Source organism: Lygodium microphyllum, chromosome 12, assembly GCF_053477565.2.
Source record: "Lygodium microphyllum isolate KBCC chromosome 12, Lygodium_microphyllum_v1.1.10, whole genome shotgun sequence".
Taxonomy (NCBI): domain Eukaryota; kingdom Viridiplantae; phylum Streptophyta; class Polypodiopsida; order Schizaeales; family Lygodiaceae; genus Lygodium; species Lygodium microphyllum.
Genome location: NC_141146.1, coordinates 136,676,782 through 136,700,148, shown reverse-complemented (window position 1 = coordinate 136,700,148; position 23,367 = coordinate 136,676,782). Strand labels below are relative to the sequence as shown.

General features: G+C 39.4%; 1 protein-coding gene across 1 annotated transcript; it reads right to left on the bottom strand.

Moving 5' to 3' along the window:
- Positions 1 to 4,326: 4,326 nt before the first annotated feature.
- On the bottom strand, positions 4,327 to 5,917 carry LOC148028326 (uncharacterized). The gene is made up of 2 exons (XM_087690130.1): positions 5,221 to 5,917; positions 4,327 to 4,818 (listed from the first exon to the last, which is right to left on the bottom strand). Exons 1-2 carry the CDS (start codon positions 5,900 to 5,902, stop codon positions 4,466 to 4,468), a joined length of 1,035 nt encoding a protein of 344 aa, XP_087546256.1. The 5' UTR covers positions 5,903 to 5,917; the 3' UTR covers positions 4,327 to 4,465.
- Between the last annotated feature and the right edge of the window lie 17,450 nt (positions 5,918 to 23,367).

Genomic DNA, 23,367 nt, shown 5'->3' with positions numbered 1-23,367 from the left:
CTCTTGGGAGGAGTATCCATGACCAAAGAAGGGTTATTGTGAGTGATTATTGAGTATTGTAGTGAGGATATGATGTAATATTGAGAGAGAGAGAGAGAGAGAGAGAGTCAATTCTATGCAAAACAATGTATTTGCCTATAAGAGATTATGAGAGAAAGTTATGGAATCTTTGAAGATGAATAATATGTCTTATCTTTCCATCCAAAGTGGTGTATTATCTTGTGTTTTTGTGGTCTATCAAAGAATTCTATAAAAAATATGAAGAGCATGATGAATTTTGTTAAAGTTAAAGCCGTGGGAAAATTGTTTCTATGAAGCTGTGTAAAGATTTCTTGCTCTTGGTGTTCTTTTCTTTGTTGAGATCATATCAAATATAAAAAAGATGGTTGATGATACAATACATATTTTCTTGCAGTAAAATCCCTATTTTCCTTGGTGTCTCTCTTAGGGCTCCATATTTTTGGTGCACAATAGGGGAATACTGCCATCAACAAGCATCAGAAGAGGCTGAAAATGAAAGAAATGGCATTACCAAGACCAGAAGAATTCAATGGATGCTTGCAAATTTCCTTCTACCACTGAAGAATTTGAGATTCTCATTGCCAAATCCACTTTCTATAAGAATTTCATTTCACAATGGTGAAAATATATTACCGTCATGATGTAGGCTCTATGTGTGGTGGACTACTTCCTCTCCCTATTGAAGCAACAGAGATGTGTATCTTGGTAGCAAAGTGTTTGGGAACAAACTGAAGTGCAGAAATAGAAAGGATGATCATCCATGGGATATCTAGCATTCATTGAGAAGTTTCCAGACATCATCAACAAGTGGGATATTGTGAAGAAGCTTCAGGAGTCGTGGTCAGTGGAGGTTCACGAAAACAAGAAAGAAAAGAGTTGGAATTTTTTTGCGGATGCTTAATAGTAGGATACGTGGGATGTATGGTGCACTGATAATCTCCTATTTTTCCAATTAGCAACCCATTGAAAGCTAGTAGATAGAGTCTTCTTCACAATATACACTATTGAAACCATTAGAAGTTGGCATTACTATGACAATCCTCAGAAGTTTTGACACTTTCAGAATGGAATATCTTCCCCTCTATAGCAGACTAAAAGCTGAATTCAGAGATGTAGAAAAAAAGGAAGTAGAAGAAATGTTGGCAAGAGGGTCCTCCAGAGATTGAAGCCTTCCCTGATTCTATTCTATTGAGTACATACCAAAACTAGGTGGAGCCAACTCCTTGATGAATGACACAATCAAGAGGTAAGTACTAGAACGAGTCCAGAGGTACGAGAGAAGAGAGAAGGCAAAAATCAAAGCTAAGAATGAGCTAGCACAGTAGAAGCCTCCTTTGATGCCCTAGTGGCACTCTTTACAAAAGTCCCCATGGCAACTCAAGGTCCCTTTCCTAGTTAGATTCGTCCTAGAAATATTGTTGATAGGTCCACAAATGTAGTCCCATTGCCCATTTTTAGGGAGAGTAAAATGAAGACCCTGATCTTCATGTAGCAGAGTTTATGGTAGCATGTGTGGCTAACAATGCATGAACCCCTAAGCATTGGTTGGCAATATTCCCCATCACTTTCAAAGGCGCGGTGTTTCAATGGTATGAGAGATAAGCACTAGAAACTTTTGGCACATGGGATGACATGAAGTTGGCCTTCCTCACTAAATTTAGGCGTGGAGAAATTCATGAACCTAAATCAGTCCTCTTGTGAATGAGTAGAAGCCTATTTCTCGCGAATGGAATCCATACTGAAGAGATGGACCAACCATCATTTGGATGAAGGCATCCAGAAGGGAGTTTTCCTTAGAGGCCTACAACCAGAAGTTTGTAAGTTTGTGGAGCTGAGAATATCAGTTAATCTGCAAGCTGCAGTGAAAGGTACAAGATTGTATGATGAAGTTGAAGCAAGGTGGTCAATGACCTCAGGAAGAGGAGTTCTACCTCCTCCCATGCCAAGAATGGCATATCTACCAAATGCAATCCCAAGGGCAGTTTCCTACTCCTATCCTCAAATGCAAATAGTGCTGCATTACAGTGCACCAAATTCGCACTAGCTGTAGATGACACTGTCTCAAATGATGGTTCATCCACAACAGCAGTGGCCTCAAACAATTCCCCTGATGGTGACTCAACAACAATGGAATCCTACCAATTAGAACCAATAACCCCTAGTCTCAACAAGAGCTCTGAATCAAAACTAGAATAGATGACCCTCTGGATCAACCCAACCAGTTTATGTGGTGATCACAGAAGCTTCCCAAATCCCTATTGAAGAATGACTATTCATTTTAAACATTACATAAGCAAGGTTTCCTAGGTGGATAGCCTCATCCCTTGTCATCTTTTTTCTAGATTACTTGTGCACTTTCAAAAGCCTATGACTTACTAACAAATTTACCCATGGATCTTCATTTAAATTGTTGTAGGTGTTTGCATATCTACCTAAGGACATGATTATCTTGCAACTATCTATGTTTTAACACCCTTCTCTAATCAACTATCTAAAGGGGTTATTTTGTGTCTTTTGAATCCAATTTTGGTAAGATCAATCACACTGAACTAGAAGTTTCACAAAAGACCTAAAGACAATTCTAGAATGAGGAAATGGATTGGGGTCATTCTAGATTTTATTCCATCATTAGCAAAGTAATTGAGAACTAGTTGTCTATTGTAGTCTGGAAGTTGTATACCACTAAGTTTTCTAGTTTCCAACTCACCTTCAATAAGCCATCCCAAGGCATCTACACCTCATCTTCAATAAGCCATCCCAAGGCACCCACACCTATCGCAAAGGAGGGGCTACACATTTTTTTCAAGGGATTGGAATATGAAATCCCTCTCCCAACATGTCACAAGCTATCAAGATCCCTTTCTCCAATAAATCCTTCCTTATCTTTCCTTATCCCACCAACTTAGTGTGGGGAAAGCCTTTTAGCTAAGGATCTAGCAAATATCTTATAGGTGGATGCAAGTCAATTATGACATGCTACAATTAATCCATGTTAGGACAACTTTCATATTATGTAGAGCTTTTTACAAGGCATTTTCCACCCTTCTAACATGCAAGCTACTAGGCTCTAATAGAGGAGAGATCATCAATGCGTATGCCAAGGATTAGCATAAAGTGAATTGTTAATATGGTAAAAAAATTCCTTGAAATTTTGGAAAGAGGATTTTGAGTTCCAAATTTTAGGGGTCTCTTAATTATAATGTTAACAAAAACTTATGACATCTAAGAATAAGTGCAAATTGTCAAGATTGAAGGCTTTTTTATCAACTCCAAAAAATGATTAGTGAAAAATGAGCAATTGCTTAAGTATGGATCTTAATGAATTGAAACTATCCAAAGACATTCCAGGAAGACTAAACACTGTGCATCCTAGAGATTGCGGTTAGCATCATACTAAGGGAGTCTCCTTAATGGGGGAGAGGAAAATGAGAAGGGCCTTCTAGGCCTACAAATGATGGCAATGAAAGTGACATGGAAGATATATTTGAGACTTCTATATAGAGGACAACGAAATGAAATGAGATGGATACTTAGACTCACTTCTAAACCTTCTATTTTTTAGAAAATACCGAAAATGGGATTTCGCATGACCAAGAAATGAACCCAAAATTAGTCTTATTTTGGTCTAGTGTGTACATAGACCTAAAAGATGGTTTAGCTTCATTCGAAGTGCATATAACTATGAAACCATAAGGGATTTGGATTGATTTAATACTTGTGCTCGCATGGATTGTTCTCGAAGCATGGTCTTTTCAACCACCTCAACAAATAAATACTCGTTAGGACCAAGGGATCTAAATTTAAACCACGGTAGTCTAAATACTAAAACATTCATTTTCCTAGTATTATAATGGTCCTAAAGGACATGCACAGACATTTTCCACTTCTTAAATACAGTCTTGAAGCTACCAAAAGATTTGTCTTTCACATTAGAAGCCTAAAGGACATGCACACACATCTTCCACTTCTTAAATACAATCTTGAAGCTCCCAAGAGATCTATCTTTCACATTAAAAACCTTTACTAGTATTGAGTAGATAAATAGAAGGACAATCGATGTTCACAACATAGAAGATCAAAGAGATACATTATCCATGGCTAAGCAAATACATACATACTTTTAACAAATAGCTCAAAGGGGACCATACAAACATACTAAACTTAATTATTGCACAGGAAGTAGATGGCCAAGGGTCCACTCTTCGAACAATTAGCACACTAAATGGACGATGGGGGATCCCTTTTTTTATTTTAGTGATTAGAAGTAAACCTCAAATATGCACAAATGTTTGTACTAAACCAATAGGATAAAGATGAACCACTTTTTAATTGTGGTAGCTTTTTCATGTTATGCTTGCATATCTTAAATCAAGGCAACATATCTCTACAAACCTCATTTGGTTCCTCTTACAAAACTATTGCGAGGAGAAGAACCAAAGTTACTTTACATTGTAGGGTGCTCATTGTCAATTCTCATGCCAATATTGCTAGTTGCAATTGTAGAGATAGATAAGGGGGTAGTCAAGCTTAAATCAATACTAGCACTAAACCCTGTCCCATCATTGTAATTCCCTACCAAATTGACCATCTTGCTTTTGCTGAAGTGAGCATCATTGGTGTTGTATGTGTCCCGCATAGAATCACCTCTATCATTGTATGGATAGACAGAGGTGAAGATAGCTTGAGTGATGTCATCATCATAATAGAGGTCCGTACTTTCATTGTAGGAAGTAGTACCATCCTCATTGAAGAGACGTACTTGCACACGTGTATGCACGGTTCGACCTTTATACCAACCTATAAGAAGACAAGAAACAATTATATGTCGCAAGTTATGCTAAGGCCCAAGGTTATATTAACAATGGGTGGCCCTTTCACTTAGCATGTCAATGTAACTTCTTTTCTACCATCAAATTCAAATTTTTCCAATGATGAGTTAATTCCTAATACATACAAGTCCCTATATAAGGGCCCGGTCATGATATTTCTACTACCCAAATTTCTGTTACAAAAAAGCATAATGAATGGGCGTGTTGGATGGGGAAAAATAATGGGGGGGTGCGAGTTCTCCGTGTGGGCCGCGTCCCTACGACGGAGGCAAAGGCAGACATACTTCGATGCCGAGTTATTTTAAATCTTTTTCTTTTAATTAACCGGAGCCCTTTTCAATAATCCTGTTTTTAAACATTTTAAAAATACCTGGGAAGAATGTGGAGAAGGTGACGAGGCCAGAGGAGTCGGAGAGTTGGAAGGCGCGGAGCCACGACTGGTGGGCCTGGGAGGGCTCACAGTAGAGGCCATCGAAGCGGCAGTGCCAGAGATCGACGCGGGCGGAGGGAACGGGGGCGCGCGAGGAGGGGTCGAGGAGGCGGAGGGCGATGGAGAGGGGCACGCCGGCGCCAGCCCGGAGGTCAGAAGAAGAAGAAGCGGCCTCCGTCGTGGGGGCTGCGGGAACCGGCGGGGGAGCCGTTGTGGGCCCCGCGGGGACAGGCGGGGGAGCGGAAGCTTTGGTGGTGGTGGTGGTGAGGGAGGGGCCCGCCGGCACGGGCGGCGGGGCGGTGGTGGGGCCGGCGGGGACGGGCGGCGGCGCGGTAAACGGGACGAAGGGAGGGGGGGGCGGGTATCCGGTTGTGTTGGGAGCCCCGGGGCTGGGCGGGCTCGGGGGCGGGATACCTGGCTTGTCCCCTCCTCCGTCGCCGTCTCCACCTCCGCCTCCGCCTCCTCCACCTCCATCACCCCACGCCCCACTTCCCCACCATAACACCACCAGCACCACACTCCAACACAGCGTCGTTTTCTTCATCCTCCTCTCCCCTCCTTTCCTTCCTTCCCTCTCTCGAGCCTTCGGTTTCCCCCTTAATATCCTTCTTGCCGCCGACATGCATCCTGCGTCGCCTCCACACGTGACACTCACCCTGCTTCACAACGAGACTCCTCTTTCATGTTACACCCTTTAAAAGGGAATCGATCGTGACGTTTACTAGACTGAGGCATCTAAAAAATAGCCATTTTGGCTAAATGCGATTAGACGATGAGCATGACTCTATTCATTCCGATACTCTGCTAATTGCTCGCAAAATGTTATAGGATGCCCTTAAGGCTTACATGTTATGTTAATACTTGATATTCTAATGAACATTTGATCGACTTGTGTACAATATATAATTCTCCCAAAAGAAGAAACTAGCTCACAAATCTCATATAGAATTCTCAAGAACACCTCGATCTCAAATTTCTTGCATTATAAAGTAGTGAGAAGGAGAAGCTAGCACAACATGGTAACGTGCTCTTTAATGCATTATTTAAGGACCACATATCCTAATCAAAACATTGCTAACATGGGCATACAATCATGTGGATCAAGCAAGCCCAATTAGAAAGATGTGGCTATGGAGGGTCAAAGCATACAAGGAAACAAGAGGAGTTGTTGTCGCAACCTCGCACAAAAGGAAATGAAGGGAAGTAAAAGTTCATGGCAAGAGCTCACAATCAATGGAGTCATTGGCAAAAGCTCCAACATGAAAGGATATCTCACTTTGCACAAAGGACTATAGGCTCAAGATTGAGGTAAAACCCAATGGGTGTATAAAATACTTGTGGTAGCCATTTAGAAGAATATGGATGACAAAGTCAACGACTCTTCAAATCGAGGGGTGCTCAACGTTGACAATGTACGTAACAATATACTCAAGTTCAACACGAGAGGAGTTTTTGTATTTTCACCAAATATCATCCCACATTCATGAATGTCACCCCTTGGTATTAATACTACCATATAAGAATGATGGCATAGTTCAACATATTTAGTATGAGGGAAAGGCTTTTCTAAGGTGATCCTTGACAAAAAAGAAGTGGCAGAGAGAAAGTGCTCACACAAGGGATTTCTTTTGGGGGCTCGATTGATCTTCTGTACATCATGCTATAGCAACCGATGGAGATGGATAAGGACAACCTTAGAAAATAGTGTCATATGTGGGAAGAGATGCTAAAATTACTTACATATCTATGAAATCTACTCCCCAATATTGCAAAAGGGTTGGGCAAACCCCTTTGCATTCCCCCTCTCGCCATCCCTTTCAATAATAGGCTATGTCTATCTTGAGACACAAAGGACAACAACTTGAGTATCTCAGCATTGATGTCCCCTACTTGGGGGAGCAAGTGTGCCAAATCCTATTTTAATTGTGACATTTGGGGATACTATTTCAAAGGTGCCCGAGGGCAACAAATATGGAAAATGCTGTCAAGCCTTAGATTGGTAAGGCCTCTTGGGCGAATGTGGTCAAAGTGAATTAGCAAATTGTAGGAAGAAGCACTGAGATAGAAAATCCTAAGGTTGGCCAACCTTCAAAAGCTAGAGAATGAGAAGCTCCAACCTAAAATGCAAAATGGAGGTCCTTTATAGAACTCTAACAAAACCACCACAAGTTAGGAATCTTTGGAATGAAGCCATGGACCCAATGTATAAACTAAGAAAGGGCAAATACCTTTACTCAACCCAATAGGTTTCTCTAGAGAAATTGGGCATGGAATACCCTAGCTTGAATGCTAAAATATTATACATGGCATAGAGAATGGAAGGATCAGGGCATTATGGGGTAGAATCATAGATGGTTCATGCTACAAATCAACATTGATAAACTCCAAACGCAAGATGGAATCTTGGTCAATGCATAGTTTAATGAGCAAGGTGCTATGGAAAGGGGGGATAAGGACTTCAAGAGAATGTCCATTAAGAGGAAGCAATGGTGGGATGTGGAGTCAATGGATTGAGAGAGAGAGAGAGAGAGAGAGAGAGAGAGAGAGAGAGAGAGAGAGAGAGAGAGAGAGAGAGAGAGAGAGAGAGTGTGTGTGTGTGTGTGTGTGTGTGTGTGTGTGTGTGTGTGTGTGTGTGTGTGTGTGCGTGCGTGCTAGGTTACATTAATATGAATACAAGATTTGTATAATATGAAAAATACGAGATTATTATACAATGGACCCTAAACATATGGAACATGATATTGGGACATGTCATCAAATACATGGATTGCCATATTGGAGTAAGGAAAAGATTAGTGGAAGAACTATTTAGTTTGAAAGAATCTTTTGTATGAAATATTTATAGCATATAAATAGTACCCCTCATATGAACCCTAGCACAAACCAAAAGTGGCTTGTCTCCTTTTAGTAAAAGCTGAAGAGATTTGACTAGGTAAATCAAGATCCACATCAAAAATTGATAAAATAATTATAAAAACTTATTCATATTATTATTACTTAATTCTTTATCATTAATAGTTAATATTTATTTATAGCTCTTGATAATAATTAAAAGTGTTACAATTCAAAGTATATCATTTAATAGTTTTTTACTTTTAATAATTATTAATAAGGTGAAAATAATACTTATAAATATCACAAGTAAAAAATTAACTCAAAATAATAATTATTTATTAATATTAATATTTTACTTTTAAATACTATTGAAATTTTGTATGAAATAATAAGTATTAATTAATATCAATAATTTTTTTAACTAGTATTAATATTTTACACAAAATAATATTTCATACAAAGGATTAGTAATTATACCATAATTACAATATTATATAGATTATACAAGGGTATTGAACATACAAAATAGAGATTTTAACAATACAAGTATGTAAATACATCCCACAGAGAGAGAGAGAGAGAGAGAGAGAGAGAGAGAGAGAGAGAGAGAGAGAGAGAGAGAGAGAGAGGAAGCACACAATAAGTTTTAGTCGATATTAAGATACCATTATTCTTCAGTATCTTCACTTATATACAATTGTACAATGTATAATATATATAGCAAGGGTATCAACTCAACCTTCAGTCATTTGCCTTTATCCCAACAACCTCCCACTTAAAGGCCAATGCACCTTAAAGGGAGAATAACTGATGAGCATACTATCCAATGTACATCAACATTATGTATGTGCTAAGTGCTGGGAAGATAATCTCTTTGTGAGAAGATCTGCAAGATTTTCATTCATATGGACCTTGACAAGCTCAATCCACTTGTCCTCAAGTCGCTCCTCCCTAATGATGTGATTCTTCACCTCATTGTGCTTCATCTTTGCATGAAAGACTAAATTTTGTGCCAAACAGATAGCACTCTGACTATCATAATGCAAAATGGGCACACCTCTCCATCAATGCCTAGATCTCCCACTAGACGACTAAGCCATATGGCTTTCTTGCATGCCTCAATGGCTACAACGTATTTTGCCTATGTGGTGGATTAGGCCATACATATTTGAAATCGAGAGACCCATGAGATTGCATCTCCTATAAATGTGAATACAATACCTATCATAGATTGCATCTTCACATTTATAAGAGACTACATCTCTTATAAATGTAAAGACAAAACTCATTGTAGACTTCCTAGAGTCTACATTCCTTGTAAAATCAACATTTGCATAGCCAATGATAAATGTATCCTTCCTTCCAAAGCAAATGTACATAGCTCTTGTGCCATTCAAGTATCACATGATACTCTTGCTAGGGTTTGACATAAACCTACTAACTACTCCCATCACATGAGTAATAGTTGAATGTATAACAACCATAGCATACATCAAGCTACCAACCATAGATGCATAACATATCTTGGCCAGTTCAACCTTTCATTAATCTAATTTAGGGTTGGCCCCTTGGCTAAGTTTCAAATATGAAGGCAATGAAACACTAATAGCTTTCCCTCTCTACTTATTGAGATGCTTGAGTATTTTCCCAATATGCTCCTTTCAAGATAGATAAAGGATCTTTTTATGTCTATTTCTCATAATCATTCTTCTAGGTTTGTGTCCAGAATTTCACAAGTTCTTCCATCACCATCGTATGTTGCTTAACTCTTCAATCTCTATCTTTGGTTTTTCAGCTTTCTTGCCATCTTCATCACTCTTTTGCTTTCCTTTATTCTTGATCTTCCACTTGAAGTAGTTCTTGATGTAAGTCTCCTTGTTTTAATAAAAGCATTCCACATCTTTCCTTGTGTGAGAACTATTTCTTGAGTTTCCTTTATCACAAGATTTTCCCCTTGCATTCGACCTCCCTCTAACTATAAGTGCATTGGAGCTCTTGAAACCTACAACATTTTTTGTGCTCACCTCTTCTATAAGCAAGATGCTTTCCATATTTGCACTAGGCAATCCACCAATAGGTGCTAAGTTATAGATTGCAACCATGAAAGTATCCTAACTTTAACACAAGGTCACAATAAAAAATATAGCTTTAATTGAATCCTCAAATGCAATATTTTGTACAAAAAATTAGTTAAAGATAGTGTTGAAATCATTTGAATGGTTGGACATCAATGTTGCCTCTTTCATACGAAGATTAAGGAGTTTCTTCAAACAATAAACTTGTGATGCAATACTTTGTTTTGCATAACTTCTTCCAATCTACATATGTATCACCATCGACATCCATTACATTAAAGTAGACTGATTTTGAGAGAGTCAATATAATAGTAGAGCATTCAAGCTCATCAATTTCATCCCATGTATCCCTGGCCATGCCTGTAGGCTTTGCACCTTCCAACTTAATGGGCTCGATCTGTTCCTTTCACACCAATACATTGTACATTTGTTCTTTCCAATATGAGAAGTTTGCCCCATTCACTTCTCAATATTATACAATGCTTTTTTTTTTTTAATAGAAGAGGAATCCATAACCAATGCAATATGTGCAAACTAACAAGCAACCAATACAATACTAATCAACTATGCAACTACAAAGATAACAAATTGCAAAATTGAGTGTCCAAAATAATGGCCAACCAATGGCAAAAGTAATACCAAAACAATTCGAGCACTCTTCAATGCATGACAATCTTTTTGTAAATTTTCTATGCAATTTTTTAGCTATTTATCTCAATCAAAATAGCCTCTAAAACACATGTATATTCTTCTTGCAGTGCAAAAGCAATTTTGGCTTGTTTGACCTTAATCCAATGGTGAGTAGCAACAGTTTTTAATCAAAACTAATTTCCCTTGAGCCTTCTAAAGTAGAAAATGTGGAGAAAAATGACATAAATAATCTACCACTTGTAATGCATCAAAGTCGGACATTTTTGTTAAGGATGGCCTTCTACAACACTTTAACGAATAATGGAGCCCATTGACATCACAATCTCAAAAAAACATCAACAATGTTTCTCTTGCTTCTTCTCTGTTAACAAACACAAGCAAGCCCTAAGCGTCAAAATAGTAACTAGGTCCCCTAATTTTCCACTTAAGCTAATTTCCTACTTCCATGAACAAGCTAGCCCATGCGATGCTTGTATGCATCAATATATGTACCCAAATTTCTTGATATCCAAAAACCAACTAAAATTACTTGAATCCAACCACTAGTGGCTATCCAAACTTGATAAAATCAAGATATGCCAATCCCCCAAATTGAACCTCGATGGCTCACTTCATCAAAGTACTGTTCTTCGCATAAATCAAAGAGCACCATGATCCCATTTCCAATTCAAACAACAAGCAAGAATGTTGTAATGAAGGTTGACTCCTTGAACTTGCAACAAAGTTTAACTCCTCATGCCCCTACTTCAATCACGAATTCTCATGGATGCAACTCTAATACCAATTTAGAGAAAGTGATGGTGGGATGCAAAATCAATGGATTGAGAGAGCACGAGGATGAGATAGAGAGAGACAAAGAGAGAAGCTTTAGTGGGTACTAAGATACCCTTAATCTTCATTATCTACACCTTTATATGATTATACAATGTATACATGTACATGTATAAGAGGATATCAACATGTTCCTTAGTTAATTTGATATCTCCTCATCATAATCTATTGGAGCTATATAAGTGAGAGATTGGACCTAGACTATCTACAAATCAATGGCACACCTCCCCTCTAATGATCTAAGCCACACAAGCTATTGGGATAGGCCCAGTCAAATGATATTATTGCAATTGAGGGAGAATGGCTCTCGGAAGTAGCTATGCGTGAGGTAGATTCTAACTATCTAATTTTAGACTATGGTCATTGTAAACCTGAATTCCATGAGGTTTCATATAGGATTGAATGCAAACATAAATGGTTGGGGGCTAATGCAAGACATCACAAATAGATTGCATTAATGTAAGTGGTAAAATAGCTACTAGAGAACTAGTAGAGGACATAGAAATAAAGGTTTAATCCACAAGAGGGATTTATCAATACACTCTAGCATTGGATAAGCCTATAAGGGGTATGGCTATGTGAGAAGGAGAGAAAAGAAGTTAATTGGGCAAGGAAAACCTTCCAAGACCTTATAGGATAAGCAAAGGGTGGAAAATTAAATATAGTGAACTATCTCTTCTCAGCAAATCTCAAATATAGTGAACTATCTCTTCTCAACAAATCTCAAATAACCAGAAAGGTCACCCTAGTAAGGGAGCTTGAAAAAAATAGCTTATTCAATAATAGAAGATTGATAGTAGACTTATATTGTGTTTTTCTTGCATCCATTAGAAGTTTCTATATAGGCTCAAGGAAAGCTTGATTGTGCTACAACAAGATGATGGGAAATGTGTAACCTACCAAAATTTTATTGGGCTACAATACAAAGAATACTTTCAATCCTTGTACATCAAAAAGGTGCTTAAGTGCTAATGAGGCAAGCAATCAATTATTAGAACATATTCAAAAAGAGTAACTACAACAGCCAATATGGAGTTGATAATGGAATTCTTAGCTAAGAAGCTTTAAGGAGCATTAAAAAATTTCGGATCAAGGAAGTCACTTGGCTATGATGGTGTCACACTAGAAATGATTAGACATACACTATTCGCCCCAAGTGCAAAGTAGTACATATGATTAAATAATGTTGTAATAGGATCACCCTTCCATAATCTTGGGCCAAAGGCATCATCCATCCAATTCCTAAGCGAAAACAATGTACCAAGTTGAGGTAATAGAGAGCCATATCCTTGATGAGCACTTTATACAAAATATTGGCCAAAACAATGGCAAACAATCCTCAGTAGTGCAAATGTGTGTCAACAAGCATCAATATAGATTTATCAAAGGCAAGAACATAATGGACAACGTTCTCAGTGTACTGATTGCATTGAAATGGGTATAATCATCTAGTAAGAAATCTATTGCAGCTAGATCTAGAAAAGACTTTTAAAAAGTTCAAATGGACAAGTCTAACACAAATCATGTTGAAAATGGGTTTTGATGAAAGGATAGCTAACCTAACCTTATTCTTAGATGGGCACAAACACACATATATATCTCTAAATGGATTTATCTCTAAATGGATGATTCCTAGATCTTTTGGCTACAAAGAGAGATAAGGCAAGGATGCAAAATCACTCCCTTGATGTTTGCAATTACAACTCGCCCACTTTTTGCATGATGGAAACATTGTCTAGTAATGATTATTGAAAATTTATTCATTATAGGGGAAGCAATTAACTAGGCAAGGATGCTAGATGACTCTCTCATGATGCTCAAGGTAGAAAAACAATCTAGATAAAGCCTTAAGTTTCTCAACCTACCTAGGAAAGCTACAAGCTTCGTAATCAACTACAAAAAGTCATGTTTGATACATGTATCTGAGAATGATTTGAACATCTTCAATGGAAAGGAAAATTTACTAATAGAGAGAAAAAAAATCATGTATTTCAATTTTCCAATTGGAATTGAAACCAAAGATTCAAAAAGAACAAGCTAGGCCTGGGAGAATAGAAGGAAGAGGCTAAAATGTTGGAATATGATCAACTAAATTCTGCATGTAAAACTCAAGGTGTTTAATTACTTCATCTATCTAGAAATATTATTCTATCTTCCTTTTAATGAAAGGATTCAAAAGGAATAAGACTCTCTAAGGCCTAGATTACACTCCAATCCCACCAAATCTACTCTCCTCTCACTCTCCTGAGCAAACAAGAAAGCAAAACAATAAGAGCTAAACTCACCTTTTCACCTTCACATGTTATAGTCTGAATGCCTTGAAACCTCCTTAGTGGTCTTACAATTCAAAAGTGGTTCCTTTGATCTACTCCAATTGCTCCACTATGATTGATTTTTACCTCAAGTGCTTTGATGATGAGAGAAATCATGGAGAAGGAAGAGAGGTAACCCAACCTCACCCCAATAATAAGATAGAAGCAAGAAAAAGGAAGCTCTCATATTTGCACTCCCACGAATGAGCACCCCTATTCACTTTTTGGATTTTATATATGCTATTGGGATTTAGGGTTCCACTCCTAAGTTGGGTGCCCATCCCATCATTTAGAATCTTGATCATTGTTACCTGCATACATCTCAAGTTAGTTCAACCACTCTTGACAAAGTGAATAGAATATCTATGTTTCAACCTCATATGGCCACGATTCTTCCTAACAAGTCTTGATATATGTTATAATTTGCATGGATGTGAGCTTGGATCTTGAATTATTACAAAAGTAGAGTGCAACTATAAATAAATAAAGTACATTACAAACAATGGTGCCTACAATAGTATAATGCAATCCAAAACATACGATCCTTTTTTACTTAAAACTAGCATGTTGCACCTTTGCTCATCTTACTTCCCTTTCATTTGTGATTAGAATTATCCCCCTCATGTTCGAATGCCAACACATGGCACTTTCCATTGTAGGTAGCACACTTCAAAGACATGGAATGCTTGGGACATCACGATAGGAGTAGTTGATGAGGGATGTCACTTGATAGATAGAATGTTGAGATATCGAGCTCCACTCGTGATATGCCAGGGTGACCGTTGTGCATTTATGTCACCGACGTGTTAGTTGCAGATGCGGTTGGTACACCGCCCATGAATAATAGCTACATGACAGCTATCCTTATCTACTCTAGTTCGTGGCTCAGTTAGTATGCCACCTTAGTTAGTTGAGTTTGGTTTGAGACCCATATATAGGGTTCTTCTATTTCTTTGTATGAGAGTTCTTTTGGCTTACACAACTAAGAAGAGGAAAACTGTTTTCAGCCTCCACCCTTGTGTGTATTCCCCCATTGTGCAAGCAAGAAAGCTACAAGTGAGACTCCTTCCTTCTCTCCCACAATCTTGACATGGTATCAGAGCCTTGTTCGTGGTAAGGAGCTCAAGAAAGCAAGCCAAGCTCGTGGTGTTCTGGTAAGAGGAGCAGTGTTGCTTTCATTTTCTGTTTTGGGAGCAAATCTCTGCAGGTAGCATAGCCGAAAATTGCAAGAGTGCATTGTCTCAGGTTGAGACACCCTTCGCGGTGAAGCAAGAGGGCAGTATATGCTGCGGAAAAAGGCTTTAGCCCTTGGCGACCCTTTTTTTTTTATTTGAGGCCATCTCAGGGCCTGTTTTGGAGGCGGAAGTTTTCTGCACGCACTTAGGAAAAGGCCCAGTTTTATGATGTGCGACCACTGTTCTACAGGTCGGTGAAAAGTTACTGTAGAAATTGCATCGTATGCATGTGCGCAGAGACATTGGGAGTTACAGAATCATCCTTGTTGCCTGTTGATGCAAAATCGTCACTAGGAAGTGACTGTGTGGTTAAATACCACTTTCGTCAGTTTTGTAAATTTGCCCTTGTGAGGCTGAAGTTGTGTTCTTTGCAGTGACAGAATTTTTTGCAGTGTTCTGTAATGGCATCTGATTCTCTTTCACAGATTGTCACTGAAAAGCTTGACAAGAACAACTTCCAAGCATGGAAGTTTAGAATGACGAATTTCCTTATGGGAAAAGGATATTGGGAATTTATTGCAGGAAATGAAGAAGAACCAGTTCTTCCTGATGTTCCCAATCAATAGCAAATGCAGGCATTCAAAGCATGGCATGAGAGAGCCAGGAAAGTTATGTACTGGCTGTCTATCAGTATTTCAGACTCTATGATTGTGCATATTCAGGATGCAAGTACGCCAAAGGAGGCATGGGATACTTTGTCAAAAATGTATAGCACAAATACACAAGCCAAGAAAATGCAACTCAAGCAAGAGTTGCATAATGTGCAAAGAGAAAGTATGAGCATCAATGACTACCACATGAAGGTGAAGAAGATTGCAGATGCACTTGCTTCCATTGGGTCGCTAGTGGAAGATGATGATTTAGTTTTCGTGACCTTGAATGGTCTAGGAAAGGATTATGCACAATTCCGAACATCCATTTCCGTCCGTGAAAGATTTCCTGATTTTGAGGAGTTGATTGCTCTTCTAATTTCTGAGGAGCAGAGAAATGGTGGTGCATCCTCTTCAGGAGGAACTTCAAAAGAAGCTGTCTTCTACTCAAATGCTGGAAGAGGTAGAGGCAGAGGTAGAGGAGACCGATTTGGAGGCCGTGGTAGAAATCAGAATATGCAGCAAACTCAAGAAAACCAGTCCTATGGAGGAGGACGTGGTAACTCTAGAGGCAAGGGGAGCCAAAGAGGTCGTGGTGGATGGCAAAGAGGCCAAAATGCAAACAGTAATGTTGAATACTACTACTGTGGTAAAATGGGTCATATGGCTAAAGACTACTATAAAAAGCAGAATGACATCATGAATGGAAAACTGCAACAAGGAAATTATGCATCTTCTAGTAGACAAGGTGATGACAGAAATGAGCATTTGTTTATGGTACAGCACATGAACAATTCTGTGACAAGTGCAGAAGAAAACAACGATGTATGGTATGTTGACTCAGGTGCATCAAACCACATGACAGGTCATGCAAAATGGATGGAGGATGCAAGGAAAATGGAAAAACCAGGATTTGTGGAGACTGGTGATGATACTACACATCCTATTGTGCAGATTGGAAAAATTCCTTTGTCTATGCAGGATGGGAAAAAGAAATACCTGTCTGATGTATTTCATGTCCCGAATATCACCAAGAATCTGGTTTCTGTTGGTCAAATGGTTGAGCAGGGCTTGCAGGTCAGATTTAATCCTCATGGATGCTTTGTTGAGGATATGAAAAATAAAGGTCGCTTGATAGCAAAAGGAAAGAAGAAGGGCAGAATGTTTACGTTGGATGTAGACATGCCTGAATTGAGTGCAGCAATGTTTGCACATGGGACCGGTGTAGTTGCAGATATTGATATCTGGCATAAACGCATTGGTCATGTTAATGTACAGCGACTTAAATCAATGCAGGCCCAAAATATTGTTGTAGGATTGCCTAAATTCAAGGTTGCAGAAACGCATAAGGTATGTGAAGCATGTCAATTTGAAAAACAGGCAAGGAAACCATTTCCTAGACATGTTCAAGAGAGTAAGAAGCCATTGGAATTAATCCACTTTGATGTGTGGACTACTAAAGCTGCATCTCTTGGAGGCTGTCATTATTTTGTCACTTTTATTGATGACTATAGCAGAAAAGTTTGGGTGTATTTTATGAAAAAGAAAAGTGAAGTTTTTGGGCATTTCAAAACTCTTAAATCTATGGCTGAAAAAGAAACAGGTCTGCAAATAAAATGCCTAAGGTCAGATGGAGGGGGAAAGTACCTCTCAAATGAGTTTGCAAGGTTCCTGCAGGAGCATGTCATAAAGCAGCAATATTCATGCAGTCATACCCCACAACAAAATGGAATTGCAGAAAGGAAAAATAGGCATATTGGAGAGGTATCTCGTGCCATGCTCAACGAAAAAGACTTGCCAGATTTTTACTGGGCTGAAGCAGTTGCTACAGCAGTCTATATAATGAACAGGACTCCCACTGCATGAATACATGGGATGACTCCAGAGGAGAGGTATACTGGTAGGAAACCAGATATTTCTCATTTGAAAATTTTTTGTTGCATTTCCTATGTACATGTGCCAGATGAGTTGAGATCCAAGTTGGATCCAAAAGCTGAGAAGTGCATCTTTATTGGTTACTCTCTGCAGCAAAAAGGGTATAGATGTTATAACCCTTCTACTCGTAAGTTTACAGTGAGCAGAGATGTTATTTTTTATGAGATGAGTAGCTGGTATAAACCAGTAAATGTGATTGATGATGTAGATGCACAAAATGGTAATACTGCACAGAATTCACAGCAGCAGTCACAAAATATTAGTGGACCTGGAGCGTCCTCTAGCAGTGGTTCACATTCTTCGCCATGGACAGGTAGATTGAGTTCAGGAGAATCTTCTCAAAGCAATGCAGATAGTGGTATGCAGGTATCACAAAAAGGAAAAGAGATGGTTGATCAGCCCATGTTTGATGTGAATACAGGTCACTCTTATGTGGATGGTGAATCCAGTGGCTCAGAACAAAGCATTGATAATGAGTTGGGTATTCCTTCTATTGTTACACCTAGAGTAAGGAAGACCAGGGATGTTTTGAGAGCACCTGGGAGTGAACCTGTTTTGCGCAGGTCTACGAGAGCTAGGTATCCTGTGGATAGGCTGAAATATGATGGATTTACAGTCATTCACTATGCATATATGGTCAAAGTGATACAAGAACCAGAACCCACTTCTTTTGAGCAAGCCATGGGAAAAGAAAAATGGGAGAAAGCCATGGATGAAGAAATGGATGCCTTGGAAGCAAATGCTACATGGAAATTGGTACCTTTGCCTAAAGGTAAGAATGCAATTGGTTGTAAGTGGGTTTATAAGGTGAAGCACAATGCAGATGGTTCTGTGAACAGATACAAGGCAAGATTAGTAGTCAAGGGGTATGCACAAACATATGGCATTGACTATGAAGAAACATTCAGTCCCGTTGCAAGGATGACAACTGTAAGAGCAGTCATTGCTATGGCTGCATCAAAGGGATGGTCTTTACATCAGATGGATGTAAAGAATGCCTTCTTGCATGGTGATTTGCAAGAAGAGGTCTATATGGAGCAGCCGCCAGGTTATGTGCATGCTGTTCATCTTGAGTTTGTTTGCAGGTTGAAGAAAACATTGTATGGCTTGAAGCAAGCACCTAGAGCATGGTCTGACAAGATAGGACAGTATCTTGTCACTATTGTCTTTCAGATTTCCAAGGCAGATTTCTCACTTTATGTGAGAAAAACAGAGAAAGATATTATGCTACTTGTCATTTATGTTGATGATTTGATTATGACACGTGACAGTGATGAAGATATCCTTCATGTGAAAATGCTATTGAAGCAGAAGTTTGAGATGAAGGATTTGGGAGAGCTGCGTTATTTCTTGGGCATCAAGGTGATTAGATCACCAAGTGGGATACAGCTCTTGCAGAGGCAGTATGGATTGGACATGCTGTCCAAATATGGGATGACAAGCTGTAAGCCTATCTCAGTTCCTTTGGAGCAGAATGTGAAGCTGAGCGCAGATGCAAGTGAGCTTCTGGAAGATCCTACTATGTACAGACGCATAGTAGGAAGCTTGATTTATATGACTATTACCAGGCCAGATTTGAGCTATGTTGTTGGATTGGTAAGTCAGTTTATGCAGGCTCCACGGAAACCGCATTTGGATGCGGCTAGACGCATACTCAGGTATGTGAAGTCCACATTGCAGTATGGACTATTTTATGTGACTGGGGTTCAGATACAGTTGCATGGATACACTGATGCGGATTGGGCTGGTAGCATTTCTGATAGACGATCTACCAGTGGTGGATATGTGTTCTCTTTTGGGAGTGCTGCAGTCACTTGGAGCAGCAAGAAACAGCCTATAGTTGCCTTGTCGAGCACAGAGGCTGAGTACAGGGGTGCAGCAATGGCTGCATGTGAGGTAGCTTGGTTGCATAAGCTACTTTATGATATGCATCAGCCTACAGATGGGCCAGTTGTCATTTATTGTGACAACATGAGTAGTATACACTTGGCAAATAACCCAGTCTATCATGCTAGAACAAAGCACATTGAGGTACATTATCACTATGTGCGGGAGAGGGCTTTACTAGGTCTTATTGATCTAGTTTATGTCAGCACAGAGGAACAGGTAGCTGACATATTTACAAAGGCATTGGACGCAGAGAAGCTGCGCAAGTTCAGAGACCTGCTTGGTGTGCAGGAATTGGGATTGAGCTCGAGGGGGAGTGTTGAGATATCGAGCTCCACTCGTGATATGCCAGGGTGACCGTTGTGCATTTATGTCACCGACGTGTTAGTTGCATATGCGGTTGGTACACCGCCTATGAATAATAGCTACATGACAGCTATCCTTATCTACTCTAGTTCGTGGCTCAGTTAGTATGCCACCTTAGTTAGTTGAGTTTGGTTTGAGACCCATATATAGGGTTCTTCTATTTCTTTGTATGAGAGTTCTTTTGGCTTACACAACTAAGAAGAGGAAAACTGTTTTCAGCCTCCACCCTTGTGTGTATTCCCCCATTGTGCAAGCAAGAAAGCTACAAGTGAGACTCCTTCCTTCTCTCCCACAATCTTGACATAGAATTGGTGATTGGAAGTATTGAAAGTGACAAATTTATTGAAGATTTCATGATTGTTGGTACTGCTCTTGGTTCCATTGGTTAGATAAAGTTTGCATGAGCATGAGGTTACAGATGGTTGCAAGTGGATGAGTTGTTGCTAATGACTATATGGTTGCATTGGAATTGTGATGATATTCTATACCTACAATGGAAAACCTCTCATGTATTCTTTCCTTATGGGAAGTGCTAGCATTCTTTTTCATGCACATGATATATTTTGATGGTCTAGGAGATGGGTCAAACTTCAAGCATGCCTAACCATTGCTACTAAGGGAAAGGGTACTTAAAGAAAATTGCATGGGGATGCCTTTGGTTGATAAGGGTAAGGTCTCCCATTTTTGCAACAAGTGAAAGTGAAATCATGATGAGTTGATCCTCTCCAAGCACCATTCTTACACCTTGCTTCCATTATCAACTTTGATGGAACTAAGGTGAGAAAGGAATAGAGAGAAATAGAGATGGACAATGTGCAAGTGACTTAAGGAGACAAGTCTTACCCTACGCAGGTTGATCTCCCTAGGCATATCTTTACCTTGATGAGCTATGAATAGATGTGAGGGGATGGGAAAGAGAACTAGGGGCCTGGGAACAAAGCGAGTTGATTGAGACTACCGAGCATACCTAACTTGAGGATCCCTAGGTGCAATGAAATCATTGTAAGTCTGTATTTATTTTATTTTTCTTTCTTTCTTTTTTTTGAATAATATATAAGTGACATACAATAAGGCTTCCATCTTTATGAAGTCAAAGGGGGATGGTGATGCTAATCAATTAAGAATGGCTTGACTCATTGGATTGTCATGGATTTGAGCACATATGTGTGTTGAGTATTGAGCACAATCATCCGAAGTGCAAGCCTCCTTATGGGAGTTATATCCATTGATGCAAAATACTTTACTGATTGTGATTGAAATGCATGGAGCAATTTGCACATCCCTTGAAAGAGTAGAGGTGCTTGAGGTAGAAGTCATGGTACATATGAATTGTTTATTTATATACACATGGCTCACTATAGCACAGAGTTATTCCACTTTTGAACAAGCCAATCATAGTAGTCTAGGGGGGAAGGGCAAGAAGTGAGCTTTTTTAGTGAGCATTTAAGCGAGCTTTTTTGGGAAACCTCCATTTCTTGTTCCACATATTCCACTTATTCCTCCTCTTCTCTTGTGCACGTATTAAGCACCAACCGCCCCCTACTGCCACCACCATCTCCACCACCACCATCGCCACTACCACCACCACCATCACCTCTACTACTGCCTCCACCGATGTTGTCACTACCACCTCCACCGCTTCCACCACTACTTTCCCCTCCCATATTTTCCCCCCATGTTAATTACCTCAAGTACAGCTCTCTCTCTCTCTCTCTCTCTCTCTCTCTCTCTCTCTCTCTCTCTCTCTCTCTCTCTCTCTCTCTCTCTCTCTCTCTCTCTCTCTCTCTCTCTCTCTCTCTCTCTCTCTCTATCTATCTATCTCTATCTATCTATCTATCTATCTATCTCTATCTCTATCTCTATCCCCCATCTTCCACCAATTATTCTCTCTCTATTTTCCTCTCTCTCTCTCTCTCTCTCTCTCTCTCTCTCTCTCTCTCTCTCTCTCTCTCTCTCTCTCTCTCTCTCTCTCTCTCTCTCTCTCTCTCTCTCTCTCTCTCTCTCTCCTTTTCTCCTCTCTCTCTCTCTCCCTCTCTCCTCCCCCTCCTCTCTCTCTCTCTCAAATAGAGCAAGTAAATATAGCAACTAATGAATATTAGATTTGAGAGCACTAGACCAAATAGGCAACTCCTCTATTTCTCCACCTCTTACACACACACACACACATACACACACACACACACTCTCTCTCTCTCTCTCTCTCTCTCTCTCTCTCTCTCTCTCTCTCTCTCTCTCTCTCTCTCTCTCTCTCTCTCTCTCTCTCTCTCTCTCTCTCTTTAAATTAGCAACTTCTCTCTCTCTCCCCCTCTTAATTTTGCAAGGGTCATCCATCCATTTTTCACAATCCTCTTATTTTTACAAGGGTCAAGGGTTTACATGAGGTCCATTGTTTTAGACACATTTAGCTATTAATATCAGGATGAAAAGAATATCACATTGTTACTCCCACATGCATATATACATTCATGTACCTCTCACTTTTATGTGCATGATTTGATATTATATCCTGATATATCACTTCCATTGTGCACACATAAGTGAAACTACATCACACATATTTTCACTACTTTCAATTGAGCATTATTATGTGGACTTACTACAAGAGGATAGGGTATCAAACAATTTGTTACACTCACTACAATAACGTGCGATATCTATTGTTTTTCACTTTTTTCGAATAGTTAATATCGCGACAACAATATTACCTCATTGTTACTCAATCCACTATGCACATATACATTCATATGCATGCATGTTTCTACACTCCACCCTTCCCTAGATATTTTGCACGTGCTTTGTTTACACATCTTGTAGTATTGCAATTGAGCGAATACCTATACACAATCTCCTTCACTTGCACATTCCTCTCTCTTTCTCCTATTCCCTCTCATCCTCATTTCATTGCGCTTGTAAATAAACTCAATCTAATAATTCTGAAAGTACATATTCATTATGCACATCAAATATCAATCAAGCTCCATTGCTAGGGGGTGGAATTGGTGATCCCTAACAAAGTCTAGGTCTGAACCACGGAAGCACGCTAGCTAAGTTAAGTAGGGAAGCATGTGCACCAAAAGGATACTCTCCATGGGGTTTCCCTCAAATGGGGGTGGGCATATAAAGGCATTGGGTGGGTTCATCTACATCTTCTCCATGTTATCATCCACAAATAGTGTTGTTTTTGGGTGGCCAATCAATGTCATCAAAACATTTCATGAAAAGAGGCTTTATGTAACTCCTTCCGACAGAAGTTGTTGCAGGAGTTGCTCTGCACTTGCCTTGTCCATATTGAAATACAAAGGTTGGTGCTTGCTTTGACAACTTCACACATTCACTTCTAACCAAATGGAGTAGCTCACTTAAGTTATCT